The sequence below is a fragment of the Gymnodraco acuticeps genome, unplaced genomic scaffold (genome assembly GCF_902827175.1).
Source record: "Gymnodraco acuticeps unplaced genomic scaffold, fGymAcu1.1, whole genome shotgun sequence".
Lineage (NCBI taxonomy): Eukaryota > Metazoa > Chordata > Actinopteri > Perciformes > Bathydraconidae > Gymnodraco > Gymnodraco acuticeps.
Genome location: NW_022990238.1, coordinates 7,801,207 through 7,822,889, shown reverse-complemented (window position 1 = coordinate 7,822,889; position 21,683 = coordinate 7,801,207). Strand labels below are relative to the sequence as shown.

Here is a 21,683-nt window from a genome sequence, read left to right as displayed (position 1 = left end):
AACACTCATTAACACCCTTTAATGAAGCAAACTAATGCCTTAACTCACTCAAATAGTCGTTTACGTTTAATTAAGGTGAAACGAATGTGCGTAAACTTTTAAAGGATGCGGATAGTCTCACCTTGATTCTGGCGCATTGCTTATCGTTTTATAGATCTATTCTCATCCACCATCTTTGTTTGTGACGTAAAGAGTGTAACGGCCCGTCCACACAGCGGCGTGCGTTGACGCTTGCCGGCGGGCGTGTCTGACACTCGACCAACAACCAATCACATGAATCTCCCGCCCCTGACACACAAGCAGCGGTTTGATTGGCTAGAGCTTGTACTGGCATATGATTCGATTGGCTGACGCTTCTGCCGAGGCGTCAAAAGTTGAGCATTGCTCAACTTTTGCAGCGAGCCACGCCAGCGACGCTTCCCACGATGCAGTTCGGCTAAAAGTGACGTCACCCCATTCAAAGTGAATGGGCAGAAGCGTTGGAAGCTTCAACGCACGCCGCTGTGTGGGCTGTAAGAGTCACGTTTCTGAATCGGACACTCTGAGTGGATGCAGTCACAGCTAATCGGAGTCTGATTCAGAGGGTTGCCTGTGAGTTCTGTTGTTATGTGTACTGACACGAGAGCCGGTATAATTCCACGCGTGAAAACAAAATAAAAATTGGAATACGATATTTTAGTGTCTTAAAAGTAGACTGAGTTATGAAGGGTTAACGTTACATCTTAGGATAATTTTTAGTCATGTTCTGTATACATACTAACATATAAGGGTATACTTAGTGTTGTTACTCCATGTTTACTAGCTATAACATTAACGTTACATCCCTCTTTTTCACTTCTTACTCAGTCAGCCAGAGTGCAGATATCACCATTAGATTAACAAACCTGAAACATCATCCATTTCTTGACTGCTGGTGATGACATTGTTGTCAGCTGCTGATACTGCTGCTATTGCAGCTTGTGGCCTGCTTCGATGACAATAACTTTCTAATATCCATACTGTATATGCTATTAGCTTAAAACTCGTCAGGCACTAGGAAGGATCACTTCTTCTTCAGGGCAGGCTACGCAGTACGCAGGCTAATGTCCCACAGTGGCTGCCTCTCTGGTGGACTCCGGTACTGCACATAACTCCCGAGACGTTTTCAAAAAAATAAAAACATTTTTTATTTTTTTTAAGTGAAACATCCGGGACTTTTCAGAAAACATCCGGGGCTTGAGCCCAAGTAGCCACCCCCTAGCGCCGCCACTGTTTGGGATGCTCTGGATCGGCGTATACGACAGCGTGTTCCAGTTCCTGCCAATATCCAGCAACTTCGCACAGCCATTGAAGAGGAGTGGACCAACATTACACAGGCCACAATCAACAACCTGATCAACTCTATGCGAAGGAGATGTGTTGCACTGCGTGAGGCAAATGGTGGTCACACCAGATACTGACTGGTTTTCGGACCCCCCCAGACCCCCCCCAATAAAGAAAAACTGCACGTTTCAGAGTGGCCTTTTATTGTGGCCAGCCTAAGGCACACCTGTGCAATAATCATGCTGTCTAATCAGCATCTTGATATGCCACACCTGTGAGGTGGGATGGATTATCTCGGCAAAGGAGAAATGCTCACTATCACAGATTTTTTCAGATTTGTGAACAATATTTGAGATAAATGGTTATTTTGTGTATATAGAAAATGTTTTAGATCTTTGAGTTCATCTCATGAAAAATGGGAGCAAAAAGTGTTGCATTTATATTTTTGTTCAGTGTAAGTGTACTGAAACAAATACCAATAACTGTATTGCATTGTTTTCTTATGCGCAATTACTTCATACTGTCTAGTTCTCTTTTTCGTCCTGCATTTATTGTGCCCCCCTCAGAAAATAACTGGCCCCCCAGTGGCCCCCCCCAGTCAAATTGGTCTAGAAACGCCACTGGGCCTATATCTCAATGCTTATATTGATTTAGAAATGAAATGTTTTAAAATTAATTGGCAAGAAAGCAAGTTTCTCAATAGTTTACATAACTACAGGACTTTAGCAAATGTATTTAGTTACATTACACCGCTTTTTATAGGTCCCCAAATCACCAGCAAGGTAAATGCCACAATATTTGATATCTATAGTTGTTATTGTATGAGCAGGTGGAGCAACAGGCGTGACCCGTCTCCAAAACAAGCGCACCCAACTGCCCGCGATGACGTCACGCCGTCTCGTCGCCTCTCTGTTTGTTATGTGTTTTTTAAGGAGCAGCTGCTAACTGCTAGCATTGAGCCTCGTCTTTAAACATGCTTTGAATACACATAAACAGCTGGCAGGTAAGAGTGTTTAAAACCAATAAAACACAGACGTTCGCCCGAGCTCTGTGTTCAGTTTGAAAACTGTTGCGACTAAAACAAAAGCGAGCAGCGAGGTCGCAAACAGCCGAAGGTCGTTTTTTTTTAGCTAGCAAGGTAGGCTAGCTTGCAAGCTAACTTAGCTCATTAACTAGTCACATAAACTACAGCATAACAAGTTAGTAGCACATGTTTCATTACAGCACATTTGGGTTTCCTGAATATTGAGTGTATTGACTAACGTGGCATACAGAAATCCCTGTTGACACGTCTTTAAACAGCTGGGTGTTAGGACTTACCAGCCCCGATGGTTCGCTGCTGCGGAGCTTTATGTAGCTTTCACACATTAAAAAACTCTTGTGACTTTTACAAATGGTAATTCTTCGCTAAAGATTATGAATTTCCTTGCAAACAAAGCAGGATTGTGTAGTTAATGAGTTCAAAATGCTGCGATACAATGTGTTTACATGAAACCCAGTTTATCGGTGTCTTGTGTAAAGAATCGATGTGACTTCGTTCAGTTCATCAGAATCTAGCTTTATTATTGCTGAAAGGTCAGAACGTGTTTCTTTTTTATTGATCAACTATTGCTTATCCTTTTAAAAACAGAAACCGGAAGTCAAGTTTTCTACTGTCATCATTAAAGGCCATGTTCTGACGTTTGGATTAAATGTTCTTTATTTCGGGCAAATTTATGTTAGATTCAACCCAACAGAAAAATAGCCAACTTTTATGAATCGTTTAATAATTGAACTAACTTTCCATGCAGAGAAAACAGAATATCTTTAACGTTGTTATTGAAATAAATTGATAATATCGTGTGAATTATTATATTGGAAAAAAACTATAAATTATACATAAAACCAGAATATATTTCCATGAATGTAACATTTAGTTTGTTAGAATGTTCCCATAATATGTGATAATGTTGCATGCTGGATAAGGCTTGCTAAATTGTGGCACACTTTGATTTGGCGGTGTATAACTAAACGTGTGTTGTGTCTGTTTGGAGGACAGAGATGGCAGTGTGTGCACTGACCATGCTGGACGGGATGGAGACTGAGGTGATGGTGGCAGGCGGGGTGTTGCTCCTGGTCCTGGCCCTCGTCTTCGCTTGGCTCTCGACTCACGTGGCCGACCGGGGCGACCACATCCTGGGCACCATCCTCACCGTGGGGGCTCACGCCTCCCTGATCGGACTGGGGGGCCACGAGAGCTACAGCGGAGGGTCTCCCAGCACAGACACCCCAGAGCAGCAGACTCCCCCGGCCTCTCAGGAGAACAAGCCGGACGACGGGGAGTCGGGGACCGAGAGAGGAGAGGGGGAGGGGACGGGGGAGGGAGCTGAGGGGGTGAGGGCTGATCTCCTGCTGGACATACAGAGCAAGCAACCCCAGGCTGGAAGACTGCACACTTCAGATGACGAGGATGATGACGATGATGAGGATGAGGATGATAATGAGGGGCAGGAGGAAATAAAAAAAATTACAGACCATATTCCAGTGTTGTCCAGCACCGTCTCCCCCTCCCCCACCACGGCCACCTCCATCTCTGTCCGCCTAAAGTTTTTAAACGACACAGAGGAGTTAGCTGTTGTCGAACCGCAGGATACAGTGGGAGTGCTGAAAAGGTAAAACAACCCCAAACATCCACCTGCAGACTTCAAGTCAAAACTGCCATAGGAATAGATTACAGTTTAGAAATGCGTTGCTTTCTTGCAGAGGGATAGGAAAGGAAAACATAGACATTCCTACCTGTTTTTGGTCCGTGAATACAGTGTAAAACTCAGTATTTTTAGAAATGTTGTTTTCAATGTTTACATGTAGACAGTGTTTTGGCTTGTCTCTTCGGAGAACTTTCCTATGTGAGGCTTTACAGCATTGAACGACAGAGCCGGCAAAGATAGTGCAAGAAGTTCTAACTTTGCTATCAGGAATTTGTACATGATTAAAAATAAATATAGTTCCCCTTCTAGTATATTGAGCTTCAGAAGGGAATGTTATTGTTTTCCCAGCAACCAAGCTAATAAGTGAATGTCCAAAAATGCTGTACTTGTCCATTAATATGTGTTCTCGTCTCATTTCTGCTCCAGCAAATACTTCTCAGGTCGAGAGCATCAAATCAAACTTATCTACCAAGGCCAGCTGCTGCAGGATCCCAAGAAGACCCTGTTTTCCCTAAACATCTCACAGAACAGCGTGATCCACTGCCACATCTCCCAGGCCATGCACGAGGACCCTCCAGAGGAAGGGGCTCAGCCTGGGGCGGGAGCTGGGTCCGGGGTCTCGGGGGGATTCAGGGCTGCTGGAGTAGCCATAAGCACCAGCAGCCTGGTAGTGCCCGTGTTCGTGGTGATACTGGCCGTGGTGTGGTACTTCCGCATCAACTACAGGCAGTTCTTCACGGCGCCCGCGACCATCTCCCTCGTGGGAGTCACTGTGTTCTTCAGCTTTCTGATATTTGGGATGCACAGCCGCTGAACAGACCGGGAGAAAGCACACACACTTACAGCTGAATGTTGTGAGTAGAATACAAATAACTATAGCAGGGGGCGGCACCTGGAGAGACGGACTAATCCAAATGGGCTCAGTGCAGATCCAACAGCTGATTGGATCCCTGCAGTGTGTGAGTGAATGATAGTGTGTGGGTGGCTAGGTGAGCCTGTTTGTGCATGTACCAAGATGAAACAGCAGATGAGTGATTGTACAGTATATGTGGAGTAAATAATAATCTGCAGTGAGTGAAGAACTCCTCTCCAAACATGACTTAGTGGTGCACACCATGTCGTAAACACTCATGGCTTTATCTTGTCCGCTCTTTTATTGTTGCTAAAGATTCAAGATGCTATTTTGTCCGTGTTTGTTTTTTAGGCCACTGTTTGTGTAGAAAAATAGTATAATTCTACTAATAGATGCAAGACTCTAATACTCTTTGGAACCACTCACTGTTGTGCTGTGTGTGCCAGTTTTACTACCAATATATTGTGTTATTTGAACTGCAAATATGGACGGGCTGAAAATGTAAGATCTTTTTTTTGCTGAAAAACTGTCGCTTTAGAAATAGGCTAATTTAAATAATCACTAGACATGGAAATAGACACTTTTTGAGATGATATTGTAAATATATTGTGTATTTTCTGTAAATAAAATGATAGAATGAATCAGATGAACCTGCATCTGGCACTTAAAGATTTGGAGGAACCCTCCTGATTATGCTGGACTGCGCTGGCTTCAGTGATGTCTCAAATTAAAGCATTTCAAACCAAACGTGTCTCAGTATTTGTTTGTAGGCTAAAGAAGTAAGCCTCGGGGTTCCATTTGTTTTTATTCATATACAAACACCAGTATGCATTTAAGTGACAAAACTGATCACATTATGATCATGTACAAGTCATCCACACATGCACAGATTCGTGCTTTTACAAGAAATGTTTTGGAAACTCACAACATCACGTTCTTTGTAATTGCACTCGTACTGAACACAGATACACAAAGAGCCACAGCACAACATCAGTTGTTCGCTTCATCCAAGAAAAAGTGGCTTAAGAATCTAAATCACAACAAGCACAGCATCTCAATAACAGTTCATTTATCTTTAGTGCACGTCACAAGACTTTACTGGAAAATATTCAAAAGGTTTCCACAGACCATAACAGAAGCCAAAGGAGTCCATACTGGAGATAAATCAAGCTTTGACAGATTGTCACGTTCATTACATCTGAGAAAAATTAATGTACTTGGCTTTAGGGACTGTACCAAAATGACTCGAGTGGGAAGGGGGGGTTCATTTGAGCCACCAATGAGTGAATCAGACTCGGGCAGCACATCATCTTTCCTGTTATTAAAAACTGAGTTGTTGTTCCACGTAGCAAGTTGATCCTGACAAGGAATCACAAAAAGGTGCATCTTTGTGATCGATGCAATACATTTATTTTCCACATATAAGAGAGGAATTAAATTAAAATGTTGTGGGTTGGGAAAAAGTGTTTCCTGCCTTTGCAAAAACATCAGGCAAAATTAATCAAATTCAGAACAGGCTCATCTTGAGAAAGAAGTGAATACAATGTGAAGAAAGCAAAAGTATTCATGCTCGTTCAAAGTGGACCACATTTACGGTTTGAAAAGCTGAAAAGTAGTAATTGTCGTACAGTCCCTTAGTTTTGCAGCATTGATGTCCATATATATACAAAGTACATCCTTCTGCTCACCTATGCACTCCTTACTAAAATTATTTCTGAAACTGTAAAGCCTTTGGGTTTAAATATAAGACACACAAATAAAGAAAGCTTCTTTAAAATATCAACTGTGAAAAGTACAAGATTAGTAAAATAGTGCATCTGACCTCTAAAGCATGTCATTTATCTTACAACTTCAGAAAATGATATAAGCTCACAGACTTATTAGTCATGATCCTGAAAGACAAACAGAACTGCATCACTTAATGAATTTGATCTCTAAGCAGAAATTCAGGGAAAATATACAAGAAACGTTTTAGTTTTTTTTAAAGGAAAGAAAGTTACGTTTGATTCACGATGACTTTTCCCTCTCACGTGTCATACATACACGCACTGTACATGTGTGCCCCAGGAGCCTCGTGGCTCATGAAATATCAAAATCAGCATGAGCACACAAATTAAATACACACCACTGTACAGGCAAACAAAAAGTTAAATATATTTTTGATGTAAACAAAAAGTTAAATATATTAAATGGCACACGTACTATCTTAAAAATTTCACATTCTAGGATGCATAGTTTTATAAAATATAAATGATCACACACGCACACTATTACCACACATACACTAGGCGAAAAAGTGCGTTCAAACTGAATGCCAGTCAGCTGACAGACACACTCACAACTGTGCAATACAATGCTAGAATTAAAAAGCCACTGATGAAAACACCTGTGTCAAATGCTGGAATAAAAGCAGTCAAAGTCATTATGTCTCCTCCAGACTGAGTTAAGTTTTGGGTTAAGTTAAGAGGGACAGGTCACAGAATTGCCAACAATAAGCAAACAAAGTAGGGGCAACAAAAGCCATTCCTGACTGACTACAGCTAATAAAAGATGTTCAATCGACTTCCTGTAAAGGGGGGACAATTTTGAGACGTCTAATGGGCCTTTTCAGAGCACATATTTTGATAAGTCTTAGCAGGAAAAGCATAGGTTTAATAATTGTGTTACCATAGCTATGTTCATTATCATCATCATTATTTTAGATTAGACCTGTGATCTTCCTGATATATCATGTCAAAATACCTGCAGTGGAAAATAAAATAAGTAAATTATATATATATATATTAAATGTGATCCAATATTTTTTATAAATATATAATATTGTACCACTCAGTTTTATTTGTAAACGGTACTGTAGCTGATATAGACACAGAGTGTGGCGAGGGTGTCATTTGGATAAAAAACATCTTAGATTTGTGAAGCCAAAACTATGTGGACACACAGCTGTTTTTTGAGACAACATTCCAGTAAAAATCTCAAATATTCTTTGAGATAAAACATGGAAATATTGTGAAATATTCCTTTTTTTGCCAATAAACCACATGACTTCCCTGTATTGGGCCTGTTAATGTAGGTAAGAACAGCAGGACTGAATGCTCTGAGAGCTTATGCTAGTTCAGGTCATCATAGATACTGGAGATAGAGGGGGCTGAGAGTTTTGGCCTCTTTTTTTTGGTCGATAAGCTGATATTACTCTGAGAGCTGCTGCTGCTGCCACCACCTCCTCCTCCAGTCAGACTCACTCCTCCTCCTAGTCCTCCTAGTCCTCCTCCTAGTCCTCCTAGTCCTCCTCCTAGTCCTCCTAGTCCTACTCCAACACCTCCACCTCCTACTACAACTCCACTGTTCAAACCGAGAGAAGTCCTTTTCTTCTTCTTGGGCCTCTTAGAATCTGAATGGTTGGTGCCTGTGAGACAGAAAAAATGTGTCCATCAGTGGTCTTTACGTAAATAAAGAACATTATTTAAAAAGACATAGTTTAACCCAATTCAAAACAACTACTTTTCCCCTTACCAGTACTAGCCTACAAAGGCTAACCACAGTGGTCAAACAAATTCAAAGTTGCAGTTGTGACTGTAGTTAAAACTTTGGATTTCGATATCTTGTGAGAAAAAGTCCATTGTTCAATATTGTTCTGTTCTAAAGAAACAAGGGTGCAAAACATGGCAGTAACTACAAAGTCGAATCAGAATCAACGGTCAACTGCAGTAACTGCTCACATCGAGGTCTGTAGATCCTCTTGAGCAGCCGAGTCATGTTCAAATGTGTTTTTTGAGCAGCAAGTGCCACCTAGTTCCATTATATTCAAGAGAAGGCAGACATCTACTGTATAGCCGGGCACATATCTCCAACACCAGTCACACCGAAACACACTAGCACTTTATTAGAGAGAAACAATAAGTACGTTCTGATTGTGGGCTGAACTGTCCCTTTCATTGAATGCATTCCTTACTGGCTTTCGATGAGGCGGAGTCAGTGGGTGAGATATCGGGGGAGTCCTCCCACTGCAGGCGGCTCATCAGGGTCTGTCCGTCAGGAATGTCAAAACTCTCGCTCTCCACCACAGCGTCAGGATCAGGCAGCGACGGCCTGTCAGGAAACACAGACACTGCCTGTTACTGGGGGGAACAAAACTATAAAATAAATTCCATATATTCATAATAGTAGTAGTACTTAACAAACATTCAAAAGGGTTGTAAGATATCTACAGCACATTAACATCAAAATCAATCGGACATAGGATTATCTTTTTTCTCCTCACCTACTGGCATTTTTAATCACCAATGTCTTCTGAATTGTAATATGGTACCATTGTACTTAGGCCAGTGAAACAGTACATCAATTCAACTTTCTCAAAAATAGGTAAAATATAATATACATTTTGTATATTGTATATACAAAGAGTTCATTTATAAAATAAACACATAGACTTTGATGAAGCCTTTAAAAAACGTTGTTTTTGTTTTTTTTGTTATTAGAAAACCAGATTTCTAAGGGTGAATATTAGTTTTTTGTTTTTTTTAAAGTAAAAATGAAGTTGTATTCTCTTCACAGCAAGGCGTTCATGATGAGAATTTCAACCATAGGATAATCTCAAATTGATTCAACTATATTAACAACATTTGTATTATCACAAGCTTGCAGTCATATGGGTTTTGTGGTTGAATGTTGTGTCTATAGGTGGCATAGAATTGCCTTCCCAAAGGATGCAGGAACGCCCACAGAGTTTGGTGAATCACAAGCGGGCCGGCAAAAATCCCCTGGGGATAAAATAAGACCTTTTGAAATGATAAAGGGTCATCAGCTGAGTTCTGTTATCACTTGTTAGAGGATGGACACAACTCTGCCTTTGTGAAGGAGCTGTTACTCTCAGAACATATGCCCCTTTCTCAAAGTGTTCACAACACTGACCAGCAGCAGTGTTCTGCTCGTCATACAAACAGTGAACTGTATCAGCAAACACCTGCACCATGAGGGTCACACAACACACACAAACATGAATTTGTTAGGCACACTTGTGTGTGAGGGGGACACTCACGCGGACGGGCCCAGGAGGAACACCCTGACGGCCCTCCTCTGTTCATCCGAGTGCTGGGGACACCGCGGAGACCTGGTGGTACACAAGGTGGCATTAGAAATCCCTGACTCAGCGTCATGCATCGCCCCGACTGCCTGCATGCAGCCACAGGGGGGACGAACGGGCTGCTGCAGACACAACTAGTGACCAATCAGACGGGGCGGAGCAGGGGATAATGTTATGAAATGTTAGAGCTAGGTCACTGACAGGGTCTTGCATGGTCTACCCAAAAGTATGTCTAAATCTGTGTTGTTTCGAGGAGAAAACAATTCAATCACTAGTCCAGCAAAATAAACGCATGTTGCCACTTGTGTACCCCTGAGTTAGTCCCACCACGCATGATCATTTTCATACAGAGGAAAATGATCAAGTTTCCAGATTTAACATGCAACCACAACGTTAGTTTATGAGACACAGTTTCACAAAGGGAGCAGAGATAAAGGCACTAACCTCCGAATTGGGATTCAACAACATGGTTTATCCGACATAACGCCAGGCGCTACAGGAACTGAAGCTACCCAGCACAATCACGGATATCAGCACCATAAAATAAGTTTACCGTGTTCCCACCAGTTCCTCTATGTGCCAGTGGATTCTACAGTAATTACCTGGTACACATCTTCTTGGTGTGCTCGGAGATCACCCCACATTGCTGTAGAAACAAACACAACCTGAATGATCGGCTTGATTAAAACAGGATGATAGTAAAAACTATTGTTGTGAGAAGTAAAGAACAGGAAATAAGTGAATATGTTTGGGTTACGCACCGTTGTTAAAAGGGATCGGACTTCATCAGGGCCTAAAGTTTCATAACTGATGCCGGTATTATAGTTGTACTAAAATTAAAGACGGACAAAAACACATTATTAAAACCTAGCACTGAGATGCAAAACAAGAGGGAAGAACTTTGAGGTCTTACAGGAAATGGAACACGGAAAGTCACCTTGTAAGGCTCTGTACTGACGCCGCTCCCAAGGTCACCTGGAAAAGAAGATAACTGTTCTCTTTACTTTGACAACATTTACAAATATGATCAAAATAAGATGTCAAGTGTCAATAAAGACGGTTTCCAACCACTTCAAGTTATATACTTTGAAACCATCTTACAGCCCTTTAGATTTAGATTGGCTCCTCGCTTCTGAAAAAAACTCTATAAAAAGAGCTTGATCAATACACTTAAAGAATTGATATTTTTACAGTTCCGCTGTGCAACATTAATTGCATACAAATCCAGTAGTAGGCCTGAAAATATGCCAAACCCTTCCAATTTTGTATATCTACAAAGGTAAAGCTGCTGCGTGTATAACCTCTTTACGCTGACAACCAGTGTTCAGATCCTACTTCCTGTGACTGAGGAAACTGTGGGCACAGAACGTCCTGAAAAAAGCTTATGTTTCCAGACTGATGAACGGACACGGTCCAGGATCAGTTCATTTCAAACATTTATACCACAATATGAGAGGCACATGGAGCAAAACTTCACCAATACACAAGAAGCTAAATAGACTCACCATTTTTATGTTTTATAGATTTGGATCTTCTTGGAGAATTTTGACTCTGCACAAAGAAAATAATTCGGATAAGATTAAACTCATTTTACATATTTAATAACATCTTCAAAAGGGAGAACAAACAAAAATACCTTATCAGACTTTCTCTTCTTGGCTGTGGTTTGGAAATAAGATGTTTGTTTACTATATGAAATTAACCAGGGGTTGTATTTTAATTTATGAATGAGTGGAACAACATTCTCACCTTTTTTTTCTGCCCCATATGACCAGTCGTTATCATTGAGATCATCGTTGTCTTCCTGATCACTCTCTGATTTGCTCATGTTATTATTGCTGGCTAGCCTGTTGAAAGATAAAGACAGAAAATAATCAAACCATCTGAACATACCTTTTTCAAGTCTGTTCTGAATGACCTTTACCTACCTGCGGTTAGCGATGCGACTGCTGTTTCGTCCCATGCCGAGACATTTCTCCAAATGCGGGGCGAAGCGAGAAGCTGCTATCAATCTTTTGCAGTTTGGGCACTCGCACTCTTTGTTTTTCCACTGATTGTACACTTGGCCAAATATGTCCACACCTGGCTGATCCACAATTTCTAGAAGAGTAATAGAAAAAGGCATATGCTGTAAGGATACACACCAGAGGAAAATGCATATGGGCCAGAAGAAACTGAAAGACATGACACCAACCAAACTCCTTCATGCTCTCTTGGTCGGTTTCATCCAAGAAAAAATAACCCTGTTTCACAGCACGATGCACCTCAAAACACAGGCCCAAACAGGCATCATCCACCAGCTCAGAGTAGATGTCATGGACCAAGGCCTGTAAGTTTAAAATACCAAATTCAACGGGATGACACATAAACCCATGAAAGACCAATATTGTTCTTGGGTGACAGTTAAAAGTGAATTAGGTATATATTCTCTCACCTCGAGCCTGGTGTTGTCTGGGCCTGACAGGGGCATATCCTCCATTTTCATTTGAAAAATCTGTATGGGAAATCTTGACAGCAAGGTAATAAGATGCTGACCTGAGGATTATAAACAAACAGAAAAGAACATTTGTACGATCACTCTGTCATCTAGTGTCTAGTTCATTGTCAAACTGATGCTTAAAATACTTACTTTTAAGGGAGATGTTAACAATTGTTTCAGATATGTCTTCAATCTATTGAAAAAAAATAGAGAAAATATATAAACTAATGAATTAGATGGGTCTTAATTGCTCGCCAGAGGTAACATTCAGTTCAATAAAGTGTATAGTAGTAATATTGTATAACATAATATGTATAGTACAGCAATTTAACAAATAACATTAACTTCTATACACTAGTAGTATAGTATGGTGTACTAGTTATATTCAATAATATACTGTGCATTAAAAAAGCTAAACTGTATCATTTAACATCAATATAAAAATGATAGAATGTAGTGGCTCAAAATATTGAGTTTGTATTTCAAAATAATGATTTCAGTACCTCAAAAAATTACTTGGTGTCTCAAAAATAACGCTAAACTCTTATTGAGAAGAATATTTCCCATTAACACCCATCAACATAATGTTGCAAACGGCTAGCTAGCGTATGTAGGACACAACTGCAATATTAATGGAGGAAAGGATGACAGTTGTTAGCAATCTGAGCACTGTTATTACTTTACTTTGCACTGTTGGCATTTGATAGCTAGCCCTGCTACTCTATAAGCTAATTTGATGAAAGAAAGACAATTCTGGCATATTGATTGAATTAAATATTCGGATACAATGTGATGTTATGTTTCCAATTTCACAAAAAAACCGTTTCCTCTTACCTTAGCCTGAAACAGGCAGTTTCTCCGAGGGTAGCACTAGCAACATCTCTGTGTCAGTCAACCCACATACAACTATGTTAATAAGAAACCTGCACTTCAGGTACGTCCATCTTTTATCTTTTAAAGATCCTGTATTAAAATGTTTGATGTCGCAGGTGTCCGATACATTATCGCTACAAGCCCACTTCACACAGAGGAGGCCAACAACGACGAACTAAACACAAAAACAAAACAACTGTTTTCCGGTTTCAACCTTCAAAATAAAAGCCTTCTGATTACGAGCTGTCAAATGTTTATTTAGCGGAAACATTCTTAATTTCCAGAGGTCATGGAAATACTTAGATATATTTTACTTCAATATAGTAGCATGTAAAAATACTTTTGGATTTAATATCTGAATTTAAAATTATCCAAAAGACTCGTTTGTGACGCAGCTGAGTCCTCAAAGATGACTTTATTTTGAAGTTTCAACCATTGTGCAACCGGTCTTACTGACACATTTGACGCATGTCGGGGAGGTTTACCCATAGATATATATAAACACTAGATGACTCACCCGCGCTGCTGGCCAATGGAGACCGACGTTGCCACTTGGCCGCCATCTTGCTACAGGCAGTTCTCTCATTCATAACATTATGGTTTACTATTTAAATAACCATAGCTTGCTCAATTTTCCACCAATTTTCAAACGGTTTGGTTTTTTATAAACATCAAAGATGTAGTTATGATACTGCATACTTATAATCATGGACTTTCATATGAAAATAACATCAGATAAAGCTATAGCTATACACACACACACAAGGTATTTATATTAAATATATTTCCATTTATTTTATTATATTGTTAATATTTAAAATAAATTATAAATAAATTATAAAATTAAAATACATTTATATTTTATATATAAAAATCGGTCTCATGTTACCACTCTGTAAGCCAAGAGTTGTTAATTTAGCAATGCCTTAGCTTGAAGAACAGGGACACAACTAATGATAATAGCATATGTTGGTATATTATTTAGATATTCACACCTTTATCAGAAGAACCAAACCAACATAAAATGTGCTCAGACAGGCCAGTTCTGTCTGATTTATCACAATTATTTTTGACATGAGATCTTCATATCATCCTAGTTTTGTATTTAGTTTCTAGATTTGTAAACAAATCCAGAACCTTTGAAATATGTTATTGAAAAAAGACCAAGAATAATATAAACTGTACCATGTGTCCTTTTGTGTCCTTCTGTAGTCCATGTGTGGTTTATCTTGTCTCACCCCGGCTGATATATCACGAAATCCACTGTTTAAATTGTTCCCTATATTGCCCCTATGCCCCTGTAAGGTGTCCTTGGGTGTTATGAAAGGCGGCCCCCCAACATAAATGTATTATTATTATTAAGAAGAACAACTTGGTGTGGTGTGCAGGGGATGTAGGAAGCAGGAGCAGGTGGGTAGAGATGGGGCTTCAAGGTTCAAGGTTATTTGTTTTAAATGTGTCTTGGAGATAAGGACCAGCTGCACACAATAAAATACAGTATAACACAAAACCAATAAGACACACGGTGACACATGGCACACCAACAATCAATCATCGTCCAGCCTCAGCTTTGGTATTCTTTCACAACCATGCTATGGGTTTATTAGACTGAGACTGGTGATCCCACGGGTTCTTGTTTGCAGACAGCGGCGATTGGAGCATCCGTAGGCTGCACAAAAGTCAGGTACTTCTGTAAACACAAAGCCAGCAAATTCCTGTATCATAATGCAAGATGTTTTTAACAAGCCAAACCACTTGGAAGAAATCATGTGTAACTTAAGTTATGTTGAAAAAAAAGAGCAGTTCTGCCTCTCCCACTGGTGTACAGTTGCTGGGTGAACTTCTTAATACTAGGTCTCACTCACAGCCTCTTGTTATTAGCTAGCTAATAAATACAACCACATACACAAAGAAAAGCTGCAATTTCAACATGTCCAAGCATCCTGTATCATAGCCATGCTAATAATGTTTATAATAAACCAAACCGTTTGTAAATCAGTCAATATTTCAGCGAGTTAAGAGTATTTTTCTGCAGATCACTCACCTTACAACAGCTACCATAACGCGAATCAGAGGAACTGTTGACTGTAGCAAGATGGCGGCCGATCAGCTACGCTGGAAAATCTCCCATGAGCCATCTAGTGTTTATATATCTATGGGGTTACCCATAGATATATATAAACACTAGATGGGAGATTTCCTAGCGTAGCTCACAAAAGAAACACACACAATCAATGCATTTATTACACAATCAATGCATTTATTCACTAATACATACTTAGTGGATGTATGTACATTACAAGTCCTGCTACACAGGATCAGTGGGGTGAGATAATAGTATTACAAGATTGTTGTTGACCCAGCCTCTTTAGAATATGTTGCTACCATTTCTTTACACAATTATTTAATCTTTCTTTTGGACACCTTTTTTATAACTCTTAGTGTGGTTGTCTTATTCTTAAAGTATACATACATACAATTACCCCAAAAATATGATCATTTAGGTGTATTTTTGTCCTTACCCTTAATGTTAAAGGAAAGAAGGGCGGAAAATGTTGACAATAATTTATATATCTGGCTACCTTTCTCATGTTTTTAAGGTTTCCCAAAACCGGAGAGAGGAGAAGGCAGTGGGAAGTTGCCCTAAGAAGGGACGGTTTTGTTTCCTGTGGCAGGACACTGCTCTGCAGTGAGCACTTCAGGAGTGAGGACAGACTGTCCGGCTTAAAGATGGTGTTATGCCAACAATATTCAACTTCCCAGCATATCTTCAAAGGGTATGTGTATCATTGGCCAACATGAATTCAAGGTGTATAAGATTGATATATAAATATGTGATTAAAAGTCACACTTTAGTTTTTCTTTCTGCAAGTTTAGGAATAAATAATGTGTTGTGTATTACAGCACATTTTAAACACTCAAAATGTCTTATAATTATGTTTATTTTAGCCGGTAGCAACAAGAAGCACAACCACTTCTAGAGGAGCGGAAGATGACCTGCCAATGGACTTGTCTCAGGATGAACCTCAGCCTAATGTTGTGAGTATTCTGAATGTGGCCAAGACCAGAGAGATGGTCATTGATTTCAGGAGGAAGAGGACGTCTCCTCAGCCCCTGTGCATTCTGGGAGAGGATGTGGCTGTTGTGGAGGACTACAAATACCTGGGAGTGCACTTAGACAACGGGCTGAACTGGAGGATCAACACTGACGCTGTGTACAAGAAGGGGATGAGCCGACTCTATTTTCTGAGGAAGCTGAGATCCTTCAACATATGCAGCAAGATGCTGGAGATCTTCTGTCTGTTGTGGCCAGTGCACTCTTCTTTGCTGCGGTCTGCTGGGGGGGCAGCATCAGAGCCGGTGACACCAGCAGGATCACACACAGTGCTTGAATTGGAATGAAAAAGGTGCCAGTACTCTAAAATCAGCAACTTTTTCAAGTCAATTTTATATATACAGCCCACAAACAAGAATTTGGCTACTATAATGCTGGTGGGTTTGTCTCTTTACTACTGTATATTTTAGAAAGGTTCACTGTTCTTAACATTTTTTATGATAGGCAGCGGATATGGCTAAAGCTCAGTAAGGTCAATATTAACTGAAAATATAGCAATCAAAGTCTAGATCTTCTGCTGAAGACACATGAAGCAGAGACCTTTCAGGTGAGAGCCCCTCTGGTGGTGTTCAACATTAATGACAAGGAAACAAAGCTCTGGTCAGAAGCATTTTTTATAAAAAGCTTTAACAAAATTAAGTATTTCTGTACATTTTGAATGCAATCTAACTTTCCAACTCAGAAAACGAAAAAGTGCCAAAAGTCTTCTCACATGGTTGAGCTGCTTTGCAATATACTTCACCACTGAAGAATACAAATATGTATAAAGTAAACTATGATGCAATCTAACTTTCCAACTCAGAAAAATGATAAAGAGCATGAACAAAGAACATGTAAAAACAAATGCAAAATTTGCACAATCTAAAATGAGAAACTGTAACTGCAAGTAACAAAGTCTGAGCCATGGTAAAGAGTTACATTGAACACCAAGCTGATCAGATAACTCCCTGGTTGGTCTGAAGTCCTTCTATCTCCAGGATCTGTACAAATCGGCACATTATGCCAAAAGTCTTCTCACTGGGTAAGCTGCTTTGCAATATACTTCACATTGTTAGAAAAGGCTCCAGAAGGCCATGGGGACATCAGTATCAGGGGCTGGAGCTGGACAGGCTCTTTCATCAGCACTTCTCCTTCCCTTTGCCAGCCAGGACCTCACATACTGTTCCGGATTGAACTGTCCTAGTGATGGTCCATTACATTTAATGAAAACCAGGCTGGACAGTCGGCTGACAGAGAGAGCATTCCTTTTTGCAGTAAGGATATCGTTCATGCAGCTGAATGCCCGCTCACACTCACTAGTGGAGACAGCGATGGTTCGGACTGCTTTCAGTAGAGGCTCCATGGCAGCAGGTGTACGGGATGCCCTGGTTTCCTTGTATTCGCGAAAGCCCTGAACAGTCTCTCTTCTGTCCACTTTCAGCACTTCGCACAAACGTAGCACCTCTACGTCCCCATACTGTACGTCTAACTCCTCTTCAGGCCAACTTCCAGGATGGATAACTTTCATGTCCTGGATTAGCTGATTGTCCCGGGCCTCCCGGCCATGTAATGGGATTTATCTTGTGCTGACATGAGAGGAGGTTGTGGAAGTCCTTCTGTGTCTCAGATTCTCTACCATACTGCGGAAAAACTGACCTGCATGAATCTGTACAAGCCTGCCATTCTCACGCAGGGCAACACCCTTGAAGGACTTCTCAGCTAGAGCTGTATGAACTGTAGTCATGTGTGGGCCAGGCATGGTGACCATGGATTCAAAAACTCGTATTTCTCGAGTTAAGAGCCTATCTGCTGTAGGCAGTGTCATCTCTCTTTTTTGGAGTTGCCGAGAGAGGTCGCTGAGCTCTGTGAGCGCATCGTACATCAGTCCCAGATTGCTGACAAACGTTGCAGATGTGAGCACATCATCTAGGCCCTTGTACTTTGCTCTGTCTCTGGAATCCCTGCTCGTGTCGTTTGCAGCATTTGTGAAGTGATCATGAAGCACTCGGTAGTTTTCCCAGACTGCTCTGACGCTCCTTTCACTTGAAGCCACCCAGCGGATGGACAAAACACGCCCTATCACCAGGAGACGCTGTCCGACTGCTTGCGCACACTGCGCTAACTGCCTCTGATTTTTGGGGGAGGCATGGAACAAGGAATAGAGTTTGTCAAAAAAGATCTGGAAATGATTGAGCCCTGAGACCTCCTTGACCACATCCCCAACTGCCAGCTCTAGACGATGATTGGAGCAGTGCCACACAAACAGGCTTGGGAATTTACTACACAACTGGGTAGCAACGCCTGTTCTCTTCCCTAGCATGACTGAAGCCCCATCACATGCAAAAGAAACGAAACACTGACCTAAAAAGTCCTCGTTAAAATCTCTTCCAAGACACTCCATTAACGCCTTTGTGATGTCATCAGCCGTTGTTCCATCCAACTCGATCAGCTCCCAAAAAAACGTTTCGGGCTCAGCATCAGCTAATGCTGAGCGTAGACACACAACAAGCACCGTTTTACCACTAATAGTGGTAGATTCATCGACCAAAACACAGAGTTTTCTTTGGTTTTCTGTAATGTCTTTTGCCATTTTTTTCTTCAGCTCATGAGCTATGTGGTCGATGATTTCGCCACAGGTTTTATTGGAGTGCAAAACCCTGCCCACGTTCAGCCCATTCAGTTTCTGTACATTCAAATCAATTGGCATGTCTGTGAATGGCCGGCTATGTTTGCCAATTTTATATGCCGTTCGAAAAACTCTGATAGTGGTGTCTAATTCAGATTTATGCATAGACTGCACTTGATGTTGAATAGTTTCACGTGAAGCAGATGTAAGGATGTCAGCAGCTTTTACATGGGCTTGTGATTCTTTATGTTCTTTGATTTTTTTTTCTCAGGCTAGCTTGTTGTTTGCCCTTGTCAACACCGAAATGAGACACTGCACACTCACCCCATTCAGTTGACAGTTTCAGTCCTTGTCCAGTGTGTATTCCCAAAGATTTGACATCTCTGCATATCCGACATCCTAGCTTCTTATCTTTAAGAAGGAGCCATGCATTGGTCTTTGTTACGTGCCAGGCAGGCTGTGCAAAAATATTGCACCTGGTCCGTTGTCCAGCAGTCAGGTGCATCGCTTTGCCCGGTGTTGGTGGTGGCAGTTGCGCCAGCAGCAGCTAACTTTAGAGGCTCTGGAGGAGGCGGCGGAGCTAGTGCTAATGCTAATGCACTAGAACTTGGAGCAGGAGGATCAACCAAAGAAAGCTCCCCATCAGACACAATTTCCAACACAGGCACAGCATTCTCTGTATTTGAAGTTTCTTCCGGCGACAACCGCTGTCTTTTTGCACTTTTATTAATCCAAGCTAACATTTTAGAAATGCTAATTGTGACGTGACTTGCTTTCCTTCTCTCGGGGGCGTGCCTGCTCTGTTCTATCACTCTACATAGCCACCCACTGGGTGGGAGTTGCACTGCATAAACACAACACACGTGCATCTAGGTATGTAAATTGTAAAGCATTAAAACATGGTTTTACTAACAGTTTTCAGTATGTTGTTACTTCGGCATTATTATTATTATTATTATTTTGAAACGTGTATTACTATTAAATCACGGTCAAATAGGTTAATTTTGACATAGTCGTTTCCACCACAGTATTTACATGGAGAAGATAAGCCCCGCCCCCTCTCCAGCACGTTCTGTTTGAATGACAGGAGTAAACAGCTGACAGCCGCTGTGAAACTCCAGCGGTTAGAGCGATGAGAATGTCCGTTCGGCACCTCATGACGCATCTACTGAGTACCGGGCGGCTGTATATATATATATGCAGTGGCGACTGGTCATTAGGGGCAGGTGGGGCACAGCCCCACCTAGTGTCAGCAGAAAGTATTAAAAGTAATGATTACAAAAAAATGCAAAAAATAAATTAAAAAATATATAAAATATATTTTAAGATCATGTTTAATCATCTGATTCGTCTGTACATTGCTGTTTTAGTCTGTGTTCTTCTAATTAGTGTCTAGAGTGTGTGCCTATTGAGCTGTTTTGAGCCATGTGGGACAAAACCCGATCCTGCCCCTCCCTCTCCCTGTTTAAGTCAATGGTGACTGTAAAAACTACACTGCGCATGCTCAGAGTATTGTCCTATTTAATGTGTGTGGCAAAAAAATAAGGACCATAGGGGCATAGTGCTGCCATCCCCACCATACGTCATCTCACATAATTCAGAGCTGATTGGCTGTACAAGTACGTGTGCCGCGAAAAGTGTGGTGTGTGAAGAGGAGGAGAGAGAGCTGCAGTGAGGCGTCCTACAACCCGGAAATAAACTGCGCATGGCTTCCCTCCACAAAAAAGCAATGATATTTCTCCATAGGATTTTAGAAAATAGCTCCAAATAAGATCTGTGGGAAACAAACCTGTTAGATAAATGCACGTTTTGTTCAGCCGGATAATATCCACATGTCTACCCTACTTTTATAATTTTCGAATCATAAATCTATTGATTAGATCAGATTTATGATTTATAATTTATGACTTTTACAAAAAAGTAATAGAGATTTTTGTCCAGAGGGATAGGCAAATGGACTTCATCTTCATGTCAAGGTAAGACTGCAATTTGATTGAAAATGGGATCTTACTAAGAGAGAACAATTCAATATTTAAATGATACAATTACATTTTTTGGGTATCCTTTTGTTGAACTGTCTGTTTAAAATTAATTGAAGCATCAGACAAAAAAAGCTTTTGAAAATAATATTATATTTAGATTTAGGTCAAAATATAATATTTGTAAACCTGAAGAGTCAGAGCCAGTGCCTCACCAGCCATGAACCTCACTGCAGAAGCTTATATATAGACATCTAAGTTTTGTGTGCCCCACCACTTTTGTACATATAAAAACGCCACTGTATATATGGATGTATAATACTATACTATACTATAAGAGTGTTGAGTACTGGCACGGTGCATGAGTACCGGAGTACCGCCAGCATGCCGGTACTGAGCAAGAAGTGCCGGTACTCCATGGGTCAGAACCAGAAGTGCCGGTACTGCGTACCGGTGAGTACCGGCCCAATTCCAGCACTGATCACACACGCACTGATCAGGAAAGCTGGGTCTGTCATCGGCATCAAGCTGGACCCCTTTGAAGCTGTGGTGGAGAGGAGGACACTGAACAGGCTGTTGTCCATCATGGATAACCCTACCCATCCTCTCCACCTGCAACTGGACAGACAGGACCTCCTTCTCCAACAGACTGCTGCAGCTCCGCTGTCACAAGGACCGATACAGGAAAACATTCCTGCCCACTGCAA

General features: G+C 41.0%; 2 protein-coding genes across 6 annotated transcripts; one reads left to right on the top strand and one right to left on the bottom strand.

Annotated features, from left to right (window-relative positions):
- The first annotated feature begins 2,100 nt into the window (after positions 1-2,100).
- tmub2 (transmembrane and ubiquitin-like domain containing 2) lies at positions 2,101-5,589 on the top strand. Of its 2 annotated transcripts, none has more exons than XM_034219820.1 (3): positions 2,101-2,305; positions 3,336-3,953; positions 4,416-5,589. In XM_034219820.1, exons 2-3 carry the CDS (start codon positions 3,343-3,345, stop codon positions 4,801-4,803), a joined length of 999 nt encoding a protein of 332 aa, XP_034075711.1. In that variant the 5' UTR covers positions 2,101-2,305; positions 3,336-3,342; the 3' UTR covers positions 4,804-5,589. The 2 variants fall into 2 exon arrangements, with proteins under 2 accessions (XP_034075711.1, XP_034075710.1); XM_034219819.1 differs by having other exon boundaries at positions 2,168-2,305; positions 3,341-3,953.
- Positions 5,590-5,630: 41 nt separating this feature from the next.
- Positions 5,631-13,469, bottom strand: atxn7l3 (ataxin 7-like 3). 4 transcript variants are annotated; one of them, XM_034219817.1, is made up of 14 exons: positions 13,239-13,469; positions 12,555-12,597; positions 12,360-12,460; positions 12,120-12,252; positions 11,854-12,025; positions 11,675-11,772; positions 11,562-11,584; positions 11,431-11,476; positions 10,863-10,900; positions 10,687-10,755; positions 10,528-10,571; positions 9,881-9,952; positions 8,795-8,931; positions 5,631-8,248 (listed from the first exon to the last, which is right to left on the bottom strand). In XM_034219817.1, exons 3-14 carry the CDS (start codon positions 12,408-12,410, stop codon positions 7,953-7,955), a joined length of 1,179 nt encoding a protein of 392 aa, XP_034075708.1. In that variant the 5' UTR covers positions 12,411-12,460; positions 12,555-12,597; positions 13,239-13,469; the 3' UTR covers positions 5,631-7,952. The 4 variants fall into 4 exon arrangements, 2 of the variants coding, with proteins under 2 accessions (XP_034075708.1, XP_034075709.1); XR_004569340.1 differs by having other exon boundaries at positions 8,097-8,248; positions 10,528-10,590; XM_034219818.1 differs by lacking the exon at positions 9,881-9,952.
- Positions 13,470-21,683: the final 8,214 nt, after the last annotated feature.